Below are 23,209 nucleotides of genomic sequence, written 5' to 3'. Positions count from 1 at the left end.
ACGTACGCAAAATACAGAACACTGGATTTTGATAGCGAAGATAACAACCCATTAGGACTAAGGCTGTTGCCCTAGCTGTTGTCGTTAATGCAGATTCAGTGGCCCAATGGGTTGGTTTTGTATGGCATTCTAGCTAAACGCGCAGCAATAGCCATCTACAACAAAAACTCACGTACGCAAAATACAGTACACCGGATTATGATAGCTATGATAACTATGTAACACACCCGCCTGAAGGCACAAATCCGGATGAGAGACGTAGATATGATTCGGGAGTGTGCACTTTTTTGTGCAATTAGAACTTGAAATGCGATGAGGTCTTAAAATATTTTGAGAAGGTCTTTAAAAAATCTTAAAAAGGTATTGAAATTAACTTCAGGATTCCTCCATATACCTTGTTCAGGACAACTTTCAATGAAAGGTCCGATACTTTAGCTGTGTCACAAATACAGGCCTGTTCACACCAAGAATGATAACTATACAGATATCCATTACAATAACAATATTAGTGTACACACAAATGAACGATTAGGCTCTGTTTATTCTAAGTGTGCACTTTGCATAATGGTTTCGGAATGGAATGAACTGGCCGTCGTTTTTATCATTTATCAGCTGGGAAAACGATTTCAACTAAATTGTTTCTCTGAAACCGTTATTGTCATAGTTGTGATGTGGACACATTCAGTGTGCTAGGATTTCTTAGACTATATCGTCATCGTTATTATTATACACTGCAAAAAAACTGCATTTCTTACTTAGTATTTTTGTCTTGTTTCTTTAAAAAAATGCATTAAGAAACATTTACTAGACAAGTAAAAATTATTGTCTTGTTTTGGGAAAAAATAACTCAAAATTAAGAGTTTTTACTTAAAATAAGCAAAATAATCTTCCAGTGGGGTAAGTAAAATAATGTTGTTTTAAGATTATTTTGTTTACCCCACTTGCAGATTATTTTTCTTATTTTAAGTAAAAACTCTTAATTTTGAGTTATTTTTAGAGTCATATTACTTTTGCTTGTCTAGTAATACTTCTTGTTTTAAGAGTTTTTTGATGTTTGGACTAGAAACAAGAAAAAACTACTGCAGTGTAGCTTGAACGATATAGTTCTAAAAATCATTCTAAATACTGTATAGTTGAGATGGAACTCACACACACACTATAGATTGAGATGGAATGAGATTGACAGACCTAAGTGAACCGCTTCCATTGTTAAGGTGGTGCCTGGGGAACTCAATGTTTACACTTTTGGTGGCGGTAACACATGAATGGCATAATAATAATGGGTTAAGGGGGGATGTATTTGAACATAAAAAATGTGATTATGTGACTACTATGAATAATCCATTTAGTTCACAAAACAACTTTGCATAATATTATTGGTTTAAACAAAAAAAAGTATAAACTACAGCAGTCTATATTATGTGTTGCAACAATATGTATCTCTATTGGCTATATTGTTAATATTGCTATATTGTATAAATATTGTTCAGCCTATAAAAAATGACTAGATTGTGATCAGTATTGCCAATTTTCCCTTGGAATTGGGCTACTTTAAGTTGTTGCCGCTGGCAATTCAATTCAATTCAGTGGAGAATTTGTCCGTCCGGTGGAGAAAATGGCATTGGACTATTTGTGACTACTTTAAACTGGTCATTAGGCTACTTTTGTTGCACAGACCTGACTGTGATAAAAAAAGACATTTTATAGCATAATATAAGATTTTGGTGATACTGCCATGCCCTACCGTGGCATCAGTATTCATGTGATAAAAAAATATGTAAAGCAATTGGGAACCAAGCTGTAATGTGTTTTATATTCCTGTCTCGACTGTTCCAAATGAATGTGGCACATATTCAACAATGCATTCAAACAGCGATCATTTGCTCTCAAACAGCAATATGCTTTACATTTCCAAATGGAAATACCTGATAATTTACACATCTCTGCCTATTAAAAATGACCTTGCAACTCCACATTGCCATATTGGGCTCCCAATCAGAACAGTATAATTAGATTCATGCCAGTTATTTACTGTCTCGGATTTGAAACACAAATTTGCAGACATGTCCTGGATCGCAATAAAAAGCATCAGTAGTGTTTTGATGGACATAACATTGTTTTAATACAATTTACTGGCTGTTGTTTGGCCTTTTGTAATAATTTGCGTGTTCCTGTGGGGGGGTGTGGGCGGACTGCATTAAGCGTGAATGAAGTGTTATGGAACAGTTTTCTCATCCTGATTAAAAATGTGACCGTGTGTTCCACAGGTATGGCTCCGGCCTTCACCGCGGCGCCGGTCGACATCACTGTCACAGACGGAGCAGTGGCTGCGTTCACCTGTCAGGTATCTGGGGCCCCGAAAGCAGCCATTATCTGGAAGAGAGGTAATGCTAGTGCGATGTGAAGTTTGATTTCAGCATTTAACATTTGAATTCAATAATGAATAAGGCTTAAATCACATCTGAGCTCTATTTCAAAGCTGGGGAGTTGCCTTACTGCCTACAGTGGAGTACTTTAAACATTAAGTCTTGAATCCAAACAAATTAGGACCACCTAGATAGAGGCACCTAGGCGGAAACCTTTGTTATGACTCGCAATTGATTTCACTAGAGTTTGATGTGACATAAAAATACATTGCACCTACACATATTAGGTAAAAAAAAATGTTTTAAGTATCTCCAAGAATATTGGTCACAATTAGGTTTTTATGAGGCAGCATAATTAAATTGCACACTTCACATTTCTTCACATTGATACCACCTACTCTGCCTTAAAATGTTGTCTTCATGTAGGCAGCTAACTGGGTTTTGGAACAGTGCATCAATGTAATGTCAGTATTAACATTGGTGCATCTTAGCCCTTCTGTTTTGTCATGTTTACTAGTGCTATATTTTACTTATTACAGCCAGATCGCTGGCATTCTCGCTGCTTTGTTACTGCAGCAGAGCCATCAATTGATGTATGAGGTTGTGTGTTTTGTGCTTCACAGGAAGCCATTAAGATGTCTTTGTTGCAGCCGATTGGCTGCACAAAAGATAATTTCATGCAAGAGTAACAAAAAACTTCCATTAAATTCTACAACTGTTTTGGCTATATTCATGAAGTCGTTTCCATAGCATTCCCAATTATGAAGCGGCATATATAATAGCGGCCCCTAACAAGGTGGAGAGCTCTGCGGGCGTTTTTTCCTCGGGGAAAACTTTAAGCTTGTAATAAAATCATCCCGAGCTCCAACACCATGCATAGTGATGCCCTATTAATTCCTTATATGGAAGCAGAAGTGAGATATTGAGCCAACTGGGTTGTTTATGTATGTATGCACAACAGATACTCAGATCCTCGCCAGCGGTTCGATGCAGATTCCACGTTTCACCCTGCTGGAGTCCGGCGGTCTGCAGGTTCAACCGGTGGTGCTGCAGGACACGGGCACGTACACCTGCTATGCCGCCAATTCAGAGGGAGCGATCAACGCCAGCGCCTCCCTCACCGTATGGAGTAAGAGAAACACACAGAGTCCATTTGCGAACATCTCTCAGAATCTGCTTTTTCACTGACTTGAGAGAGGAAAGATAATGTCATTATGGTTTCTGCCACAGAATAAAAAAATTGTAAAGGTAAAAGGGTAATTTTTTTTATCTCACAGTTCTGACTTTATTTCTTGCACAGCAGAGTTCATATCTTCGAATTTTGAGATGGAATGAATGTAAGTGTGGTAGTAGGTCATGCTAGTCACCGGGATTTGCCCAATCCTGGTCTGACTGGATCACAAAATACACATCATTAATTAAATTAAATGAATTTGTGCATTAATATGAATATAAAATGGAATGTATTAAAACATTTCTTGAACGGAATATGTATTGTGTGATAGATCCTTTCATTTACAAAATCAGGTGCCTCTTAAAAGAGATATAAACTCACAATTCTTTGCAAGAATTGCATGGCCAAATTGCAAAAAATAAAGTCGGAATTGAGATATAAAAACTTGCAACTACTTTTTTTTTTCTATTCCATGATGGAAACGAGCTGACACACACAAAACATTTTTTGGATTATTTACGAGTCCTAGTTTAATGCATCTACATGCATTTTTTACAGTTGAATTTAATTTGGAGTAAAATATATAAGCACTATATTTTGCACAGACTTACAAACCTAGATAAGTAGGCTGTAGCTCAGCTTCGACCAGCATCTATTGAAGTTAGCTGATTAACAGTTAACTAATGGTGATGTGCAATATATTATGCATTGTGTTATGTATACTTGGAAAGACTGTAGCTCTACTATAAAAGCCTGTTGACATCAACACAAATGTTTTGGCACAAAAAATATGGTCCAATTTTCGCATGCAAATCATCTGTTCAGACCAGTGCGTAACAATGGCAGACGGGCTAAATGAAATTGCAAGTAGATGGTGCTTATAGGAAAGCAAAAATACCTTGTGTGGCAGAGTGAGAGATGTGGGAGGAGCGAGCAAGCCGGGGGACGTGATTGTGAAAGAGCGTCACCTGCGAGGCACACCGGACTCGAGACCGCAATCACGTCTCCAGTCTCGCTCGCTCCTCCTACGTCTCGCTTGCCCACCTAACCACACCTTGTATATTATATAGTAAAGAAGTATTCAGTTTTGGTCACAGTAGTAGTTTTATGTTACAACAGCAGCGGTTCTAGGCATGTGAATAGAAACAGCTAGTTGTATTGTGCAGTTTGCTGGAATAGGGATTAGAACACCCCATAATTAATTTTATTGAAAAACTATTTCATAATTTAATTTAATTGAATCGTTATTTTGGCCTGAATAGATAACTACTGTTGATTCAAATGAAAAAGTAATATAATCTTTTTTTTTTTGTTTAACAGGCATTAAAGGGTTAGTTCACCCAAAAAAGCAAATAAAGATTTGAAACGTTATGAATCAGTGAATCGATTCAGAATTCAGATTGCCAATGTCACGTGATTTCAGCAGTTTGGCAGTTTGACACGTGATCTGAATCATAAATCAATACGCTGATTCATAACCGTTTTAATCTTTATTTGAGGATTGAAAACAAACCGGAAGAGAAGACAATGCTGAATAAAGTCGTAGTTTTTGCTATTTTTGGACCAAAATGTATTTCCGATGTTTCAAGAGATTCTAACTAACTAACTGATGTCACATATGGACTACTTTGATGATGCTTTTATTACCTTGCTGGAAAGGGACAGTATACCGTGCATACATTCAACGGAGGAACAGAAACTTCTCTGTCTAAATATAAAATATCTTAAACTGTGTTCTGAAGATGAACGGAGGTCTTACGAGTGTTGAACGACATTAGAGTAAGTCATTATTGAAAGAATTTTCATTTTTTGGGTGAACTAACCTTTTAACTGCACATTTCAACTTCGATTTTCTTTAAACCTTTCAATAAATAAAGTCAGCAGAGCTTGATAAACTGTTCCATGAAGAAAGATGATAACTACAGCATCCAGACTTGTTATTACACACTGATCAGAGCATGTAAAGTCCTGGCTTTGTCTTGGCCATTGATGTGTGACGAGGCTTTGATAAAAATGAAGCGTAGCCGTTTGCTTCTTGGAAACATTAAACTATTGCAGAATCAACGGTGTTGTTTTCTCCAAGGTCGCACATCCATATCCAGCCCTCCCATGGACAGACGTGTCATCAAGGGTACCACAGCCATTCTGGAGTGTGGCGCCACCCACGACCCACGCGTGGCAGTGAGGTGGGTGATGACAAACGAGCCGTTCTGCTTCCTCTTCTCATCTGGACATCAGAGCCCAGGGCTCCACACTCGGTTTGATTGTAATGTTAATTCAAAGTGTCAGCCCATGGGCCTTGAAGTTGATTCAAAGCGCGATCCGTAGTGTTGTACAGTTAATTCAGTGCTAATATGCTGGATATCAGTGTAATGAGCCAGCGCTGTTTCCTGCGCTCCCCCTGTGTCAGTTTGACTGTGATAGAGTTCTCTTCCGCTCCCCGTCTCCTTCACTTGGCAGGTACGTGTGGAAAAAGGATGAGGAGTTAGTGAGCCAGACCAGAGGGGGGCGTATCAGCCTGCAGGAGGGCTCCTTGCACATCAGTCAAACCTGGTCTGGGGATATCGGGGACTATACCTGTGACGTCATCTCTCAGGCCGGCAATGACTCCAAGGCGGCCCGTCTGGAGGTCATGTGAGTGACTTAGCTTCCCTTCATCTCTGAGCATTAGGCTGACTAATGCCCTGTCCTGATGGATGTGTGTCACCTTCCAGGTGTGTGTAGTGCTTCATTTTTCACCAGCTAGCTTTGAAGTGTGAGGACGTAACTGAAGAGAGAAATATGTGCTATCTCTCAAAAACCTCTAACCCTAAGTATTCAACTTTGTCATGATACTCATCCCACACCGTTTCTGCTACAGGCATGAATGATACCTCAAAACGCGAGGGTTCTTGAGGAGAGGAAAATGTATCTTTTCCATCACAGCAATAAAAAGTTACTTTACAATGTTACTGGTTTTACTCTATTTTTTTAACAAATAAATACAGCCTTGGTGAGCATATGAGACTTCTTCCAAAAAAAATAAAAGAAAATTTGACTGGCTCTAAATTTTTAAACAGATGATCTTAATTGTTTATTCAAACTTTGTGATGCCACAGACCTCCCAAATTCAGTATGATGAACTCCTTGTTGTGAGAGATCCCTTATTACATATAAATGTGAATATATAAATATATTCACATATTTAACCCATTTATACTGTAAAAAAATTATAAATATATGTATTTACCATTAGAGTTAGATGCATACACTTAAAGGAACACACCAACTTTAGCTTATTTACCGTATCCCCCAGAGTTAGATAAGTCCATACATACCATTCTCCTCTCCATGCGTACCATAACTGTGTCTGACACACCCACCGCTAGCCTAGCTTAGCACAAAGACTGAAGGTAAACACCTCCATCTAGCCTACTGCTCAATAAGTGATCCAACATAATGCCAACATTTTCCTATTTATATGTTGTTATGTGTATAGTTACATTGTGTTCTAAGACTGACTGCAAATTAAAAGTTATGATTTTCTAGACCGTCTATGAACTATTTTCTCATTCTTGCATAATAATCCAGGAACTTTGCTGGCGTACTATGGGTGCAGCAGGCGTAGTGATATTACCCTGGTGGATACAGTGGATATAGCCTGACAAGCCAGACCCACATCAAGATGTTTGGTCTGGAAACTCACTATTGACAGGGCTCAATCCGAGGGGCGGGATAAACGGTTGTCTTTCAAACTCCCTCTGCACGCGATAGGATAGTGCTACACCAACCAGAGCAACGAAGGTGAAGCGGAGCTAGCTGATAGATAAAAATGTTGCCGTATCCGGTCAGCAAAACTCAGAACACATCTTTGCTTTTTAAGAATGACTTCAGTCCCGTTCTTTGTTCTTTTCTCAGAGAAAAGCTTAACTCCAAGTCTTCCAGAGTCGCAGTCTAAAGCTGATTCGAAAGACCGCCGTTCACCAGTTTCTGTGTTTACTAACTTTATCATCCATTAGTGTGGATAATGATAAACCAAGTAAGGTCTGGTATGAAGCTCTTGGTGCAGGCTGAGATAGTTCACTTGAAAATGAAAAATGACTGCAGTTACCTGTTTGGATACTGACATTCTTCAAAATATATTCCCTTGTGTTCAGCTGAAGAAAGAAATTCATACAGGTTTGAAACAACTTGAGGGTAAGTAAAGGATGACAGAATTTTCATTTTAAAGTGAACTATCCCTTTAACTCGCTTAGTAGCAAATTGCAATCACATCATCATCTACACAGCATAGCTGATTGGTTGATGTGCCCTTAAATAGTGCACTATTTAAGGGTACAGGGGGCGATTTCGAACACAGCCTACAAGTCACTCAGAACGCCTTAGCAACTGCATAACAGTACCCTGGCAATCAAAAACAATGTCTTAGCATTGTTGCAATGAGTTTTGCATGGACAAGCACCATTTACGTTTGTGTACATATAGTGTAATGTGCTGTCATATTGATTTGTCAGTGCAATAATCAAGTTGTTTATGTTTATCACACAGTATGTGTTTCTTTAGCTTTCTTCTGCATTTTGTTTGCTCACCTACTCCAGCATCTGCATATTATACTTAAGTGGATTGCAATTCTCAGCAGGAGTGTGTAGACTGACCTTTCCTCAGTAACCTTTTTCAGTGTAACCTTTCAAACTGGATTCCAACTGCTTATACTCGATTTTCATATTCATCAACAGCCTGTTAATAGTAACTTTTAATACGCTTTTGATTTGGTCAAAGGTTTTTTTTTTTGTTTTTTTTGTCTGTTCTTTGCCTTTTTACCCAATTTATAAAACCTAGTTTTTGAAGTACTGTAGCTAATTTGCTAGAATTTATGAGTGCTTTTCTAACTCTCTATCCAGAAAAAAAAAATCCTGGTAGTCTCCTAAAAAGCTTTTGACCTTTTGACCACTCTCTGAGTGGGTAGATTTCCTCATCCCGGCTATTTGAAACTCATTTCTGATCCGTGTCTGCCAGTCGAATCCTTAAACCCAAAATAAAAGCTAAATCTTGGCAGCGTAAACATTTTAACACCTAAAGCCTTTGCTTATGACTCTGTACCACAATATGATGAGGGAATAAAATCCCCTCGGAAGCTCTCCAGAAATAAACCCCCTGGAAGACTGCAGTAACCAGCGGGTGTGTGTACTTTATGCAGATTTCATGAGGCTAATGTTGTGTGGAACTAAGACTCATTATCTGTTTGTGGGTTTTCTGCCTCCTCATTAACTGGAGAAGATGCCGTGGTGGTATCAGATGGTTGTGTGGAATCAGACATGTTGTCAGGAGGACTTTCCCCAATGACTGAAGTCACCCATATATTCTTTTTCTACCTTCAGCGATCACAGCCCAAGCCATTACAAATAAACACTGATGATCCAACAATCTAAACAACAGCATTAATACTAATACTAAGGTCGGTTTTATTTTTTTGTCAGTTTGTTATTTCTCTGTTTACTATATTCATTTTTAAAGTGTTCACATTGTGTTCTAAAACTATCTGTAATAGAATCTAAACATCCTTAAGGTTAGGTCGCCCAAAAATGAAATTGATGTCATTAATGACTCACCCTAATGTTGTTCTACACCCGTAAGACCTCCGTTCATCTTCGGAACACAGTTTAAGATATTTTATATTTAGTCCGAGAGCGTATGCAAGTGTATGCACACTATACTGTCCATGTCTAGAAAGCTAATAAAAGATACATCATCTTCAGAGTCCAGAAAGATACATCATCAAAGTAGTCCATATGCGACATCAGTTAGTTAAATAGAATCTCTTGAAGCATCGAAAATACATTTTGGGCCAAAAATCACAAAAACTACAACTTTATTCAGCATTGTCTTCTCTTCCGGTTTTGTTTTCAATCCTCAAATAAAGATTCAAACGGTCATGAATCAGCGTATTGATTCATGATTCAGATCGGCAATGTCATGTGATTTCAGCAGTTTGGCAGTTTGACACGGGATTCGAATTAAAAACTCTAAAGTTAAGACCTGTCTGGAACTACTTTAGCGGTGCGTTTCCAATAATTGGAACCAATCAGATTCAAGTATTCAAAAGCCCTGTATAATACAATATAAATTTACATTCGAAGCAATATTACGAAGGCTTCGTTCAGACTGCAGGTAAATGTGGCAAAATATGAATTTTTTTATTTTATTTTTTTGCTCACATGTGACTCAGATCTTTTTCGCATGAAAATCTGAACAGCACAAACAATATGCAATATTTTGCAATGCGACCTCCCTGAAGTCAAATGGAATTCATGTGACTTTTACGTCACTCTAGAGTACAATTCTGCACTCATGGGAGTCACTTTAAAGATTGTACATGCCTGAAGTTAAGACATTTGGGTAGTCAGTGGAATAGTAATGTGTCAGAACTCATAAGTGTTATAGTTACAGCTCTATATACAAGCAAAACACGAGGGCTTGTATCATAACTCTGCTCTCTTTTTTTGCATCTTGCTATTTTTTATATTGCCTGTGCATAAATTTGCTGGCTTCAGAGGCAAATTACATTATAAATAAACGCATTATCGCTTACTTAATGCCCTCCATGCCTACGTCTGTATGACAGCATGCTGCATGACGTTGGTTTAATCCGATCTGTTCACACTGGAATCCAATATTGGCCACATTTAAAGCAACAATGTGAACTGCTATACAAAAAAAATCTGATCTGGGCAATAAATTAGAACTGAGCACTAAGGCTAAGATATTAAAGAGATGGTTCCCACAAAAAAAAAAAAAAAGACTCAAGAATGTCTCTTTTCTATTATTTTATTTGTATTATTTTTGCGAAATCACATTTTGCAAGTTACTATCATACCTTAACATCATTTGAAGAATTTGCAGTTCTTTCACACCTGTGGAATCGTCTTCCTTCTTAGAAAAAAGAAAGTGATAAAATCTTAAGCTTTGCCGGTTCTCTCCATGGGTTTAATTTAGAGGAGAAAACAAACTTTTCAAGCACAACTGTTGGTGCTCTGTGCTTATTCTCAGTAGGATGCCCATGAAATGATTAATAAAGTAATCAATAAAAAAAGAAAAGAAACGGAAAAACAAGTCAAATGAAAATAAATGCCTGCCTCTGACTGACTGACTGTGAGATTCAGGCTGAATTCACAATCTTTTTAGCATGGAGGAGATGGCAGTAGGGAAGATCTGAAAAGGGGCTGAGGGGGCCTACTGGGAAGGGCAGTCCCAAAGATAAAATCATTAAAAGACCCAACCCACAATAAACGCCTGGTAGCAAACGTGTACTACTGTGTTTGATTTCCATCTGCTTTTTAATAAACTAGAAATCTATTTACTAGTGTTGCAGCATTCAGATTTATTAATTTATGGCAGTTCTTAAAAATATTTAATGTAGTAACCTAGAAATCCTGTCACTCTGTATAGAGCTGTAGCAATGTGCAAATCCTTTGTTTATGCAGCGCCTGTGTAAGAATCATTAAACAGCCCTTTTTTTGAGTGTTTGCTGTTCTCTGTCCTCATAGTGAGCTGCCACACTCTCCTCGAAACCTGCAGGCCAGCCTGAACGCCAATGACAGTCGCAGCGTGGACCTGTCCTGGATGAGACCCTTTGATGGAAACAGCCCCCTACTTCATTATGTGGTTGAGCTCTCAGAGAACAGTAAGAAACATGCAGACACACTCACAGTTTTACTTCCTTCATCCTTCATTGCACCTAGTCTGGGTCAAATATGGTTTCATTATGGTAAAAGGACTGTATTTTATATAGCGCTTTCAACAGACCTATGGCAATACAAAGCGCTTTACATATTGCCTCACATTTACCCGTTCACTCTCTCATTAATACACCGACGGCGATGTCAGCCATGTAAGGCACCATCCAGCTCATCGGGAGGAACTAGGGGTAGGTGTCTTGCTTATGGACACCTTGACACTTGGTCAGGTGGAGCCACCTGGTTGGATTGAACCACCAACCTGCCGGTTTGTAGGCAACCTACATAAACCACTGAGCCACTGGCGCCCCACATTAGTAATGTATGTCAAGCCAATTCCAATTTAGATATGATAGTTTTTCAAAAAATGTTTGGGTTGTCAGATGTTAGTGGTTCAAATGTGATGAACTAAACTCTGCTAGGACACCTACGTCAACTCGAGGAGAACGGAGGCTGAATTGGGAATGGCTTTCTAGCAGTGTTTATCCTTTTTTCAGCATCCTTGTTTCCAGAACTATTTTTCCAACAGGGATTTTTTTTAATTCTGCATTGAAGAGTTATAAGCTTTGGAACAAACCAACCACCATGATGTGAAATCACAACATTTCTTGATTTGAAGAAAGAGAAAAAACTAGTTGAAAATTGGGCAAAAAGACAAAGGTACAAGATTGTTAAATTGCTTCAGTGAAGGAAAGAACTATCTGTATACAGAAAGTGCTTCATGATAGGGGCAGGCAATTTAGCTTTTTGCCATGGGTTCTGCTTTTGTTGTTGTTGTTGTTAAATAAGTTGAAATAATGTCTTCAACAAATGAATATACAATAGATTTCATAGCTCACAGTAGGTCTGTCTTTAAAGGTTAAAAATGTATCATTCCAAATCAATTCCCCTGTGGAGAAACTGAATGGGATTTTCACATTTCACCAGAACCAATGCTATTCTGAATTCAGCCTCACTTCTTACATCCAGTAAAAATCCCTTTTACACCACTTGATTAAAAGCTATTTGAGCTAAAGTGACTCCGAATAGAGATATATAAGTCAATACTTTTAAAGGTGAATAAGGTGTTCAAATACTTCTAAGGGCCACCATATAATCATTTGCTCCGTGGCATAATTTTAAAGTGAATCCCACCCAGTGATTGAGCCGAGCAGGCAGTGTTAAAAAATCTACTGAACTCATTCACATTCAGCCATAATGCATCTGAAGGTTCAGCCAGTCGGGAGCATGCATGCAGCTGCTGTCTGTGTCAACAGCATGTGCTACATGTACGAGTTGATGTCAGTTAGTGTCACCCGGTGGTGTTAAAGACTGGGGTATTACAGAGCCGGGAAAAACCCCACCCAAGTAGATTGATCTTCCTGGGCTGGAAGAGGACAGTGAGGAATGTGCCAGACTGGAGGTGAAGATTACTGGTGCAGGGTGTAATAGGGCTGGGAAGTACCATTAGAAACACCTTTCATAGGATGTGAGAAAAACCTGCTCTCTCGTTGACTACCCCCATCCCCTTTAAAACCCTGAACTGAAATACAATTGGTCATTTTCTTCCTCGTTAAAAAGGTCTGACACATGAAAATGAGTAGTACTTTTGTTTAGAATCATTAGATATTTATTCATAAAAACGTTGTTCAAAAAATCTTTTTGATATAAACCAAAAGTCTGTTGTATACTTTCTGAAGCTACATGGCTGTTCATTAAGTGTCATTAAGTAATAATGGCCAGTCCTCAAGCATATTATGTAATTATGAGTGGATGACCAATTTGTATAAAAATATAATTTAGAATCATTTGATTATGCTTGATTATCAAACATGCAAATTGTGTCATTTTATATATGTCACCATGTGCCTTTAGAAGACAGAAAACAATTTTTGGTAACACTTTATATTTACTTTAAATAAGCAATTAAGCTTTAGTTAAAGGGGTCATTATTATGTAAAACACATATCACTAGCCTCATAGCATAGTTGCCTAAGTCATTTTTGGGCCGATATGATCTGGGCAATTATGCTAACGATATGCAGACATAACTAATGTTATTAATTATGAATGCACGTTCATAGTGGTTAGCCAATCAAATCAGAGCTCATTTACATATAGACATCTTTGGTACAGTTTCAAAAAAGGCCAAAGAGGTCTAAATGATGATGTTTTTGCTGTTTGAAATATTTAAATTATAGGCAGAAAATATTTAATCAGAAAAATGCAATATATATATATATATATATATATATATATATATATATATATATATATATATATATATATATATATATATATATATATATTTTTTTTTTTTTTTTTTTTTTTTTTTTTAGAAATTATATTTTTAATACTCACAGGTGACGGTAAATACAATTATAATATTACCAAATATTTCTTTATCAAATAATCTTAATTATCTTTATAGTCATTATCTTTATAGAACTGTATAGTCATCAAAAAAAATCATGAAAAATATGCATCATTGGTTTTCACCAAAATTGTATGCTGCACAACAGTTTTCAACATTGATAATACACTTTACATATACCAGTATGCATTTTGAAATACTGCTTATGGAAATAGAAAACAGATGTTTTAAGTTATACTATTAGATCACAATATTACTGTTTTTTCTGTATTTAATTATCAATCAAATGTAGCCTAGGTGACATAAGAGAGAAAACAACTTTTGAACAGTAGTGTATATAAATACAATAATATTATAACATCAAATGTATATGTCCTTTGTAATGTTTGTTTAAATAGTTAGAAATGTCCTGCTTCTCTTTGTATAACAGATTCTCCCTGGAGAGTGTATTTGCCAGATGTGGACCCCACCGTGACACGGGCCATGGTCAAGGGACTCACTCCAGCACGCTCATATCAGTTCAGGGTCTGCGCGGTCAATCAGGTGGGCAAAGGACAGTACAGCATCGAAACAAACAGGTATGAGGCCATGGTTGTCAACGGTTGCTTATTCGCATGTTGTCCGCCCATCATTGTTTTTTTACACTCACGCTAGGTTAATAACAGGCTTATTATGTCCCATCACACTATGGCCTCTGCCGCCCATCAGGACTGTCATTGTTTAAGTGTGTTTTCTGTCACTTGATCCTCCACCCACAGTTCTCAGTAAGTCCTGCTGTGGCTGAAATCACAACACCGTAGGATTTCTTTCTCAGGTCGTGAGTGGCAGGCCTCTGCTCTCACCTCACACTCTAATCAGCTCGCTTTCTCTCTGCAGCTGTGGGCGGCAGACGCCTCATTCCCAATGGCTCCTTGGAGTTTTATCTGCTCCAAACGTGGCAAAACATGCAGTTTCTGTTCCAGGTGAAAAAAGGGGGTGTCATCTCTCAACCTCAGCAACGCAACCACGTTTCACTTTAAATTAAATCACTTTTATTTAGCTTGATGGGTATGCTTCTTAGGCACCATTTACTTCTGGTATTAACTTTCTATTTTGGTAGATTCAGTCACAAGTGGACAGAGTTAAATACAGGTATGAACAGGGTGTAAAACTTCTTGAGCTTGTCCCCTTTCGACAACTTCCAGAGGCAGTCGAAAACACATTCATATTGCTTTTCATAGTGTAAATTCTGGTGAAAAATAGCGCAAAGAAACACCTATTCTCCGCCTAACCTAATGCATAAACATTATGGGTAGCGCGCTAGCCCGACGGGATTTTAACTTTGTTAACTAAAGACCCAATTTAGTTTAAAGGTGTTTGGTACCAAGGGCACTTTTTTCTCACCATTCCTAATTTCTAACATGCATTCACCACGTTTACTGTGGTCTTGCGGCTGTCAGAGCAGAAACGAACGCTGACGCTCTCCGTGTTTTACCGTCGTCTATTATTTTGTTCATTAGATCGAAAGGAAAAAAAAAAACCTGCAAAGACCCTCCCCTCAAAGAAACCAGTAGAGAAGTGGTTGAAAGTGGACGAAAGAGACAGATTAAAACACCAGGTGTAAACGGGAATGTGTCCCCCTTGTCTACTTGTGATCCAATCGACCAAAACACATCTTAATACCGGGTGTAAACAGGGCCTTAGAGAGATACAGCTGTTTAAACCTCCTCCTTCATGTTGACAAACACTATGTTAGCACAGTAAACAGGTGGGTGAGAGCAACAAAAAGGTGAAAAGACTTTACAGTTTTAATGGAATGATCAAGGTAACTAATGTATCTGCCTTTGCAGCGGAAAAAGACGGTCCTTTTACGCTTGTGTGAATAATGAAAGCGTTCTAGTAAATACGAAGAGCTGTTAATGAGCAACCGATTTAAAGGAAACCGTGCAAACAGCATGAGGCAGTCGGGTATATACAGTAGAGCGGTAATATCATCTCTCTGCAGACTTCACATCTATTCTCTCCCACCAGTGATTTCTGGCTCTTCTCAGCACCTGCTCTTCCAAAATAGTGTCACCGTGTTGTATGACTCTCCAGGCAAAGTGAATATTGAAATGGAACTTTTTGACTTTTGAGCCCACTCTAAAAATGCAATATTTGTTAGTTTGTCTTTGAAAATATTCAAATCATCTAGGTTAATGTGGAACATAATCTGATGAGGGTACGCATTAAACTTTAAAGACCTATCGTAAGTTCTTAACTCTTGTTTAACCTCAATTAATGCGTAACTGTATCAGACGTGCTCACAATACACATTTAAGGGCTTTATTTGGAAAATGATATTCAAGTACGGGCAGCTAAAAGCAATTCATAACTGCCATTTTGTTATCATATCATCACAAGTAGGTTAGATCACGAGTGCTCATGGTTGTTATGGTTTTAGTTCCCTTTCAGTCAATGATGTCTGACGTATGTCTCCGTTCCCACCTTAAAGGGGGGGGTGAAATGCTGTTTCATGCATACTGAGCTTTTTACACTGTTAAAGACTTGGATTCCCATCCTAAACATGGACAAAGTTTCAAAAAAATAAGTTGGACGTTTGATGGAGTATTTCTGTGTCAAAAATACTCCTTCCGGTTTCTCAAGTTTCGGAGAGTTTTTTTCGAGTACGGGTCCGCTTGACGTCAACAGAGCGGAATGTCCTTGTTTGGGCCATACGGGCTCTTCTTCCGGAAGGTTGTGAGCATGCACGCGAGCAACCAGAGCGAGAGCAAATGATGCACGGTGCCCATAAACACTGCTCTCGCTGCTGTCTCAGGACTTCACCAAATCAACAATATCACCAAAGAAGTGTGTTTTTGATGGAGCGGTGACGATAAAGGTTCACGATTGTGCTTTGGAAGCAGGTGGGGAGTAAAACTGCTTTAAATGTCTATGTTGTTGGCTATCGTTGCATGAGTAAACATCAGTAAACAACACGATCGTATAGTTAATTTATCAATGAAGCATGCGATGTAACTTATGGCATGTGTTTAAATACATTTGTTTAGCTGACCACTATAGGTGTCTGTTTATTGTAAAACCACCCCAAACATAAACCTAGGTGAAGTTCACACAAAGCACATTCAAATGCGCTACTCCATTGTTTTTCTATGTAACACTAAAACCCAGTCTGACAAGCAAAACCGTTTTGGTTGCTACTGCTAAGGTTTAGTTGCATACAATAGTCCATAAACCGAATCATGTCCTCACAATCCACAAGTAAACACACACAAATGTTGACAGGCCACTAAATACAGTACATACCACAGAGACGGACGTCCTGCTGTTGTCGTTTCACCTGTTCAATTTATTTCAGCCTCCTGATCCGATTCTGGATCATATATGTATTAGTTGAATCTGATTGATAGCCATTGTTTTTTAGGGTAACGTTTTCTTTTCCAAACATGACGATGTCAGCTTTCAGACGCTCGTCATTCTTTAGCTCCGCCCACACGATACGCCTCCAGCCGCACGTTTTTTTTTCTGAAAGACTCGATAGAGCCTATATTTCATTTTTATAAATATAATAAAACTAAAGACTTTTTGGAGATATGAAGGATGCAGGACTACTCTATAGGTACTCAAGGTTGATGTGAGATTGACTGAAACTGAGTGTCCCCCCCCCCCCCCCCCCTTAAGGGAGCGAGGGTTACCATACATATCAGGATGGGTTTTTTTTTAGTTTTTGCAAGAAGGCCTGATTTCTTTGTGCGTGATATACAATGCAGAAAAAAAATGTTAAATGGGGCATAACACACAGTTTCTGCCAATCTCATGTTAATCCCGAGTACCTTTGTAGTATTGCATTGTTCATATCTCCAAAGAGTCTTTAGTTTAATTATTTATAAAAGATATATACGACAGATGTACAGATTCCTTCAGAAAATAGCAGAACTCATGAAGGTGTGAAGTGGGCGGAGCTGAAGAATCTCGAGCACACACACACTCCCTGGATAACTTTCGATTCACCATACATTTGTGTTGTATTCATTATATGCACTTATGTGATGATTGGCAACAAAACAAACAATTGATGCCGTTTCACTCACCACCTGCGGCTTCGTCTCTTGCAGAGCTCCATCACTGCTCTGGAAAAACAAACTGTATCCACTATTTTACATAATGCTGATGTAACCCCTCCTGTTCGAACCATCCGCTCCAAGCGGGACTCGAACCCGGGTGTGCCGGTATGAAAGTTGGATGCTCTCACTAGAAGGCTAAAGGCTGCAACCTCTAGTGTCAGTCGCTAGAGCGTCTCTTGTGGTCAGAGGAGTGAGGTTTACTTGCAAAGTGACTACTAGCGGGCCTCTGTTACACTCACCTACCTAAACCTCACTCCCATCCGGGTCACAGCACCAATGTAACCCCTCCTGTTCGAACCGCCCGCTCCAAGTGGGACTCGAAACCGGGTCCGCCTGCATGAGAGTCAGACGCTCTAACAAGGAGGCTAAAGGCTACGTCCTTTAACATTGGTCCAAGTAAACGTGAGGTTTACTTAGACAGTGACTACTAGCTGGCCTCTGTAACACTGGGTTATTTGGGAAGCTGAACAAGGTTATCTTTCTTTCCCTCACAACCAGAAACACACTTCTTTAGTGACATTGTTTTTGTGGTCTAACAAACAAAATGACAGCACTGCCGATGGCTTCCGTAACCCGAAAGAAGTTCGTCGTTGACGCTCTTCCTCTAGTTCTGATTGTTGTGCGTACAAGCTCATTCCATGATAAGTGCACATACAAGGAATTTGTTTAAAATTTACACATAGACTTGTTATACATTATACATATTGTTCTACTTGAAGACATAGTTTTGCATGTTTATTTTACATAAAATTACTATTTAAATGTAATTTTTCACTATACGTGGGAACTTTGTTAACCACTTAACATGTTTTTACTCTAACTTTCATTTTTAACATTTAAGAATCTTTATTTTAAAATCTATATTTTTTGCAAAGAGAAATGTTGAGGTCTGTTTCCACTTTGATGTTTGCCCAGAGCCTCTGCATTTTTAAAATCTCCCTGAGACCCTTTAATAAACTAAAATATATGCTCCAAAAGAAATTCTCCTCTTAGGATTGAACAGAAATAGCCTATATAGAATAGTTCCTTCCTTCAAAAGAGTACAGGTATTTACCACTGGGTTAAAATGCACTCATAGTGGTGACAAATCCTCAAGCAGACTGCACCGCACTCAGACCCAGATCCAGCTTTGAGATGTAAGTTGAGCCAAGTAAATTTCCTGGTGGGCCCAGAGTCTTAAAGGGATAGTTCAGGCAAGAATGAAAATTCTGTCATTGTTTACTTACCCTCAAGTTGTTCCAAACCTGTGTGAGTTTCTTTGTTCTGCTGAACACAAAAGAAGATATTTGGAAGAATGTTTGTAACCAAGCAGAGAGAGCAACCACTGATTATCATATTATTTTTCCTTACTAACGTCGTCAATGGTTGCTCTTTGTGCTTTGTTACAGACATTCTTCCAAATATCTTATTTTGTGTTCAGCAGAACACAGAAACTCATAAAGGTTGGGAACAACTTGAGGGTGAGTAGACAGAATTTTCATTTTTGGGTGAACTATCCCTTTAACGTTATTTTATTTTTTCCCTGTAACAAAACATTATATTATAACATGACTATATTTTTTGCGGAAAGAATGTTTTTGTGACTACATTACTCATGTTAGTGTGGTAGCCTGACAAGCCAGGCCCACATCAAGATGTTTAGATGTTTGGAAATTCACCATTGACCGGGCTACATCCGAGGGGCGGGATGAACGGTTGTCTTTCAAACTGCCTCTGCACGCGATAGGATAGCGCTACAACCAACCAGAGCAATGAAGGTGAAGCAGAGCTTGTTTACAGATTAAACTTTTGCCGTATCCAGTCGGCAAAACTCAGAACACATCTTCCCTTTTTAAGAATGACTTCAGTGCCGTTCTTTGTTCTTTTCTCAGAGAAAAGCTTAACTCCAAGTCTTCCAGAGTCGAGGTCAAAGCTGATTCGAAAGGCCGCCGTTCACCAGTTTCTGTGTTTACTAGAAGCTCTCAACCGCAACTCGGCCGTCAACATGTTAAGCCCCGCTACCGACTCTATACATGATGTGATTGGCCTGACCAGAGTTTGGCGTTTACAGCTCAGAAGTGTATTGAGAGTTGCTAGAAGACACTCGCGGCAGATTAGATTTGCTGCTGCTAGGGTGTGTCTAGATTTCTAGGCTATTAGTGTGGTGCATATTGACGGAAAAAAAGTCAGCATACTATTGCTTCCAATTATACTTTCAAATTTAAACTCACTCCAAGCGTGATGTTTCTTTACTCATAGATGTTTCAATTATGTACCTGTATTAACTGAGCTTTGGTTGTTTGTGCTTCACATCTCGTTTGCATGTCATGTTTTCTCATTAAGTCATAAACCAAAAAACAATTCCAGATACGATATATGGTAGGATAGAAGACACAATTGTAGGAATTGTGACTTATATGCAGGGATATTGACTAAGACAGTTCAAAAATACACTGTTTAGAGCAAAGCTGCTTCCTCAGGGACAGAGTGAAAACAGAAAGTGGTTCTTGAAGGGCCCCATCAGTCTTCTCTTGCATGCATGTCTCCTTGCTGTGACAGACATCTGTCCATTTGGGCTTATTAAGCAGAGAGTCGAGCTGACAAGCTCATAGAAGCACAAATGTGCAGTCTCACATAATGAGACATCACCTTTCCACACCAACGCTTATTTATCTGTCATGGTTTTATTCAATACAATTTATCAAAATGAGAGCTAGGCAAAATGCATGATTATTTCATCCAATCACAAAGCAGAACAGTGTGCCATAACCCTTTTTTCCATAATTAATTTTATTTTCTCATGTATCATACAGTTTATTTTGTTTTTCTCGTAACTCTTAAAATGTAATCTGAATATAGCCTAAACTCCTGGTTTGTGTGATGTCAAACATCAAATAAGCATTAAATCCTCAACATTTATACAATTAAAAGTAAAAAAAAAAAAAAAAAACTTTGTTGCAAATGTATCATAAACTAAGTCACTCAATAGGGTCTTGTTAGTTTGGAACCAAATGCTGATTTGTAGTTGTTAATAAACATATATAAAACATATCTATTTCCAGGAAAGCACAATCATTTGAATATACTCCAGGGTTTCTACTGATACAAAGCCATATTCTAATCACTGAAGTAACCCTTTAAGGGAGGTGATGGAAGGCAAGAAAAATTAATAGGTTTAAAACTAATATTTCATGCGGGGTAATTTTATGTTATTTGTTAATTTTATGTAGATAATGACTTGTCTAGTTTAACTAATCAGACCACACACACACACACACACACACACAAAACAATGCCTCAAATGCTTTAAAAAAAGTCATAGGACGCCGAAGTGCACTGTATTTGTAGAAAGTGCCAGACGCTTTCCTTGCTTTGTTTATGTTCAGAGGCCGATGTTTAATAGCTGGTGGCACAGTGCAAGTGCGTAAAACAAATGTGTAAATACTGCATGGCTACAGCTAGAAAAGCTCTGTTTCAGCGAGGAGCGAGCAGTCTTTCCTTGCGGCCATCATTAGGCAGATTTACAGAGCACTGTCTGAGAAAAGCTCCATGATATTGGTTATAGAGGGCATTAATTATGGAATAGACTTCTGGGAAGAAATAACAAAGTGTGGTCAGAGGTTTAAGAAGACTCTGACAATAAATCTGAAAGGACCCAATGATCCTATTAAACTTTAATGCAGATTTAACTGTCCATTAGCATGAAACGCAAAGGGCAGATGAATCTATTGGCATTATTAAGTATTCAACACTGATTCATTTTCAAACTTTGTTAATTAAGAAAATGCACATTCTCTAGAATGAACTGAGCATTGCACACAAAATATCATTTATGTGTGATAGCAAACTAGCCTGTAGGGACCAGCCATTATGACATTTAACATTACCAATGATCACAGAGCCCACAAAATCGTTAGCATTTCCCACAATAAAAGTGTTTACTATTTCATTACGAATCTGTTGTAGTAAGATCTGGTAAGAAGTAACCAACTGGGTCTTTTTAAAACAATATTGTGATACATTCCCCCATTTGGCAAATGGCAGCCACTAGCACAAATATTGAGTAAAATAATACAGTCCCTGACAAAAGTCTTGTCGCTTGTGTACAAATTGACCTAAAGTGCCGCTGAAATATATTTCTAATCAAGATTTTTTTTACAAGAAATGGCTCATTTTAATCCCAGTTTCAGTGAAAAACTAAACTTTCAAAAAGTATTCTAATATTCACAGCTTGGTAAAGCCCATTGAGTCAATTTTTGCAAATACATAAGTGTTGTCACCTTGTCATATGAGCTTCACCTGTGACTAATAATGGATCAATTAGGTCTCAAGTGTGTATAAAAAGAACCCCAGTACGCTAGACCTTCACATCAACTGCAACTAGACCTCTGCAAACATGCCTAAGATTCACCCTGAGACTAAAGTTTTGATTATCAAGAGGCTGAAGACCAGATCCACTGCTGATGTGGCAGACACCTTCAATGTGTCTCAGCATCAAGTACAGAGGATTAAAAAAAAGATTTGAAGAGACTGGAGACGTTTTTGACAAGCCCAGGTCAGGCAGACCCCACAAGACAACTGCTCGAGAGGACCGTTTGTTGGCTTGAAAATCCAAGGCCAGCCCATTTTCCACTGCAGCAGAGCTCCACGAGACCTGGTCACCTGAAGTCCCTGTGTCAACCAGAACAGTTTGTCTGATTCTGACTCGAAATGGCCTCCATGGTCGAATCAGTGCCCAGAAGCCAGCACTAAACAAAAGACAATTGAAAAACCGTGTGGCATTTGCCAAGGCCCACAGCCTGCTAAAAGGATGGACGCAGGAAAAGTGGCAGAAGGTGGATTTTTCAGATGAATCTTCTGTTGAATTACACCACAGTCGCCGCAAATATTGCAGGAGACCTACTGGAGCCAGAATGGATCCGAAATTCACCCAGAAAACAGTGAAGTTTGGTGGTGGAAAAATCATGGTCTGGGGTTACATCCAGTATGGGGGTGTGCGAGAGATCTGCAGGGTGGAAGGCAACATCAATAGTCTAAAATACCAAGAAATCTTAGCTACCTCTTATTCCCAACCTTAAAAAAGGCCAAATTCTGCAGCAGGACGGTGCTCCATCGCATACTTCCATCTCCACATCAAAGTTCCTCAAGGCGAAGAAGATCAAGATGCTCCAGGATTGGCCAGCCAAGACATGAACATCATTGAGCATATGTGGGGTAGGATGAAAGAGGACGCATGGAAGACGAAACCAAAGAATATTGATGAACTCTGGGAGGCATGCAAGACTGCTTTCTTAGCTATTCCTGATGACTTCATCAATAAATTGTATGAATTCTTGCCAAACCGCATGGATGCAGTCCCTCAAGCTCATGGAAGTCACACAAGATATTAAATTTGGATCTCACAGCACCACAACTTAATTTGCTGACATATTTTTGTATTTGCTGTAAATTTGTTCAATTTCTGTATAGGCGACAAAACTTTTGTCTTGCCAAAATTTGACCTTTCTGTCTTGATTAAATGA

At 38.6% G+C, this 23,209-nt stretch overlaps 1 protein-coding gene across 3 annotated transcripts in view; it reads left to right on the top strand.

Annotated features, from left to right (window-relative positions):
• The window catches only part of sdk1a (sidekick cell adhesion molecule 1a), a 479,647-nt gene that overhangs the window by 347,080 nt on the left and 109,358 nt on the right, over positions 1-23,209 (top strand). For all 3 annotated transcript variants that reach the window (XM_067420064.1, XM_067420057.1, XM_067420048.1), the window contains 6 exons: positions 2,268-2,384; positions 3,328-3,495; positions 5,624-5,726; positions 6,001-6,174; positions 11,064-11,200; positions 14,036-14,183. In XM_067420064.1, the coding sequence (XP_067276165.1) occupies positions 2,268-2,384; positions 3,328-3,495; positions 5,624-5,726; positions 6,001-6,174; positions 11,064-11,200; positions 14,036-14,183 (847 nt within the window). The remainder of the gene's footprint in view (positions 1-2,267; positions 2,385-3,327; positions 3,496-5,623; positions 5,727-6,000; positions 6,175-11,063; positions 11,201-14,035; positions 14,184-23,209) is intronic.

The sequence above is a fragment of the Pseudorasbora parva genome, chromosome 2 (assembly GCF_024679245.1).
Source record: "Pseudorasbora parva isolate DD20220531a chromosome 2, ASM2467924v1, whole genome shotgun sequence".
In the NCBI taxonomy this organism is placed as follows: Eukaryota; Metazoa; Chordata; class Actinopteri; order Cypriniformes; family Gobionidae; genus Pseudorasbora; species Pseudorasbora parva.
Note: the sequence above shows the minus strand (reverse complement) of the source record. Positions and strands in the feature narration are given on the sequence as shown.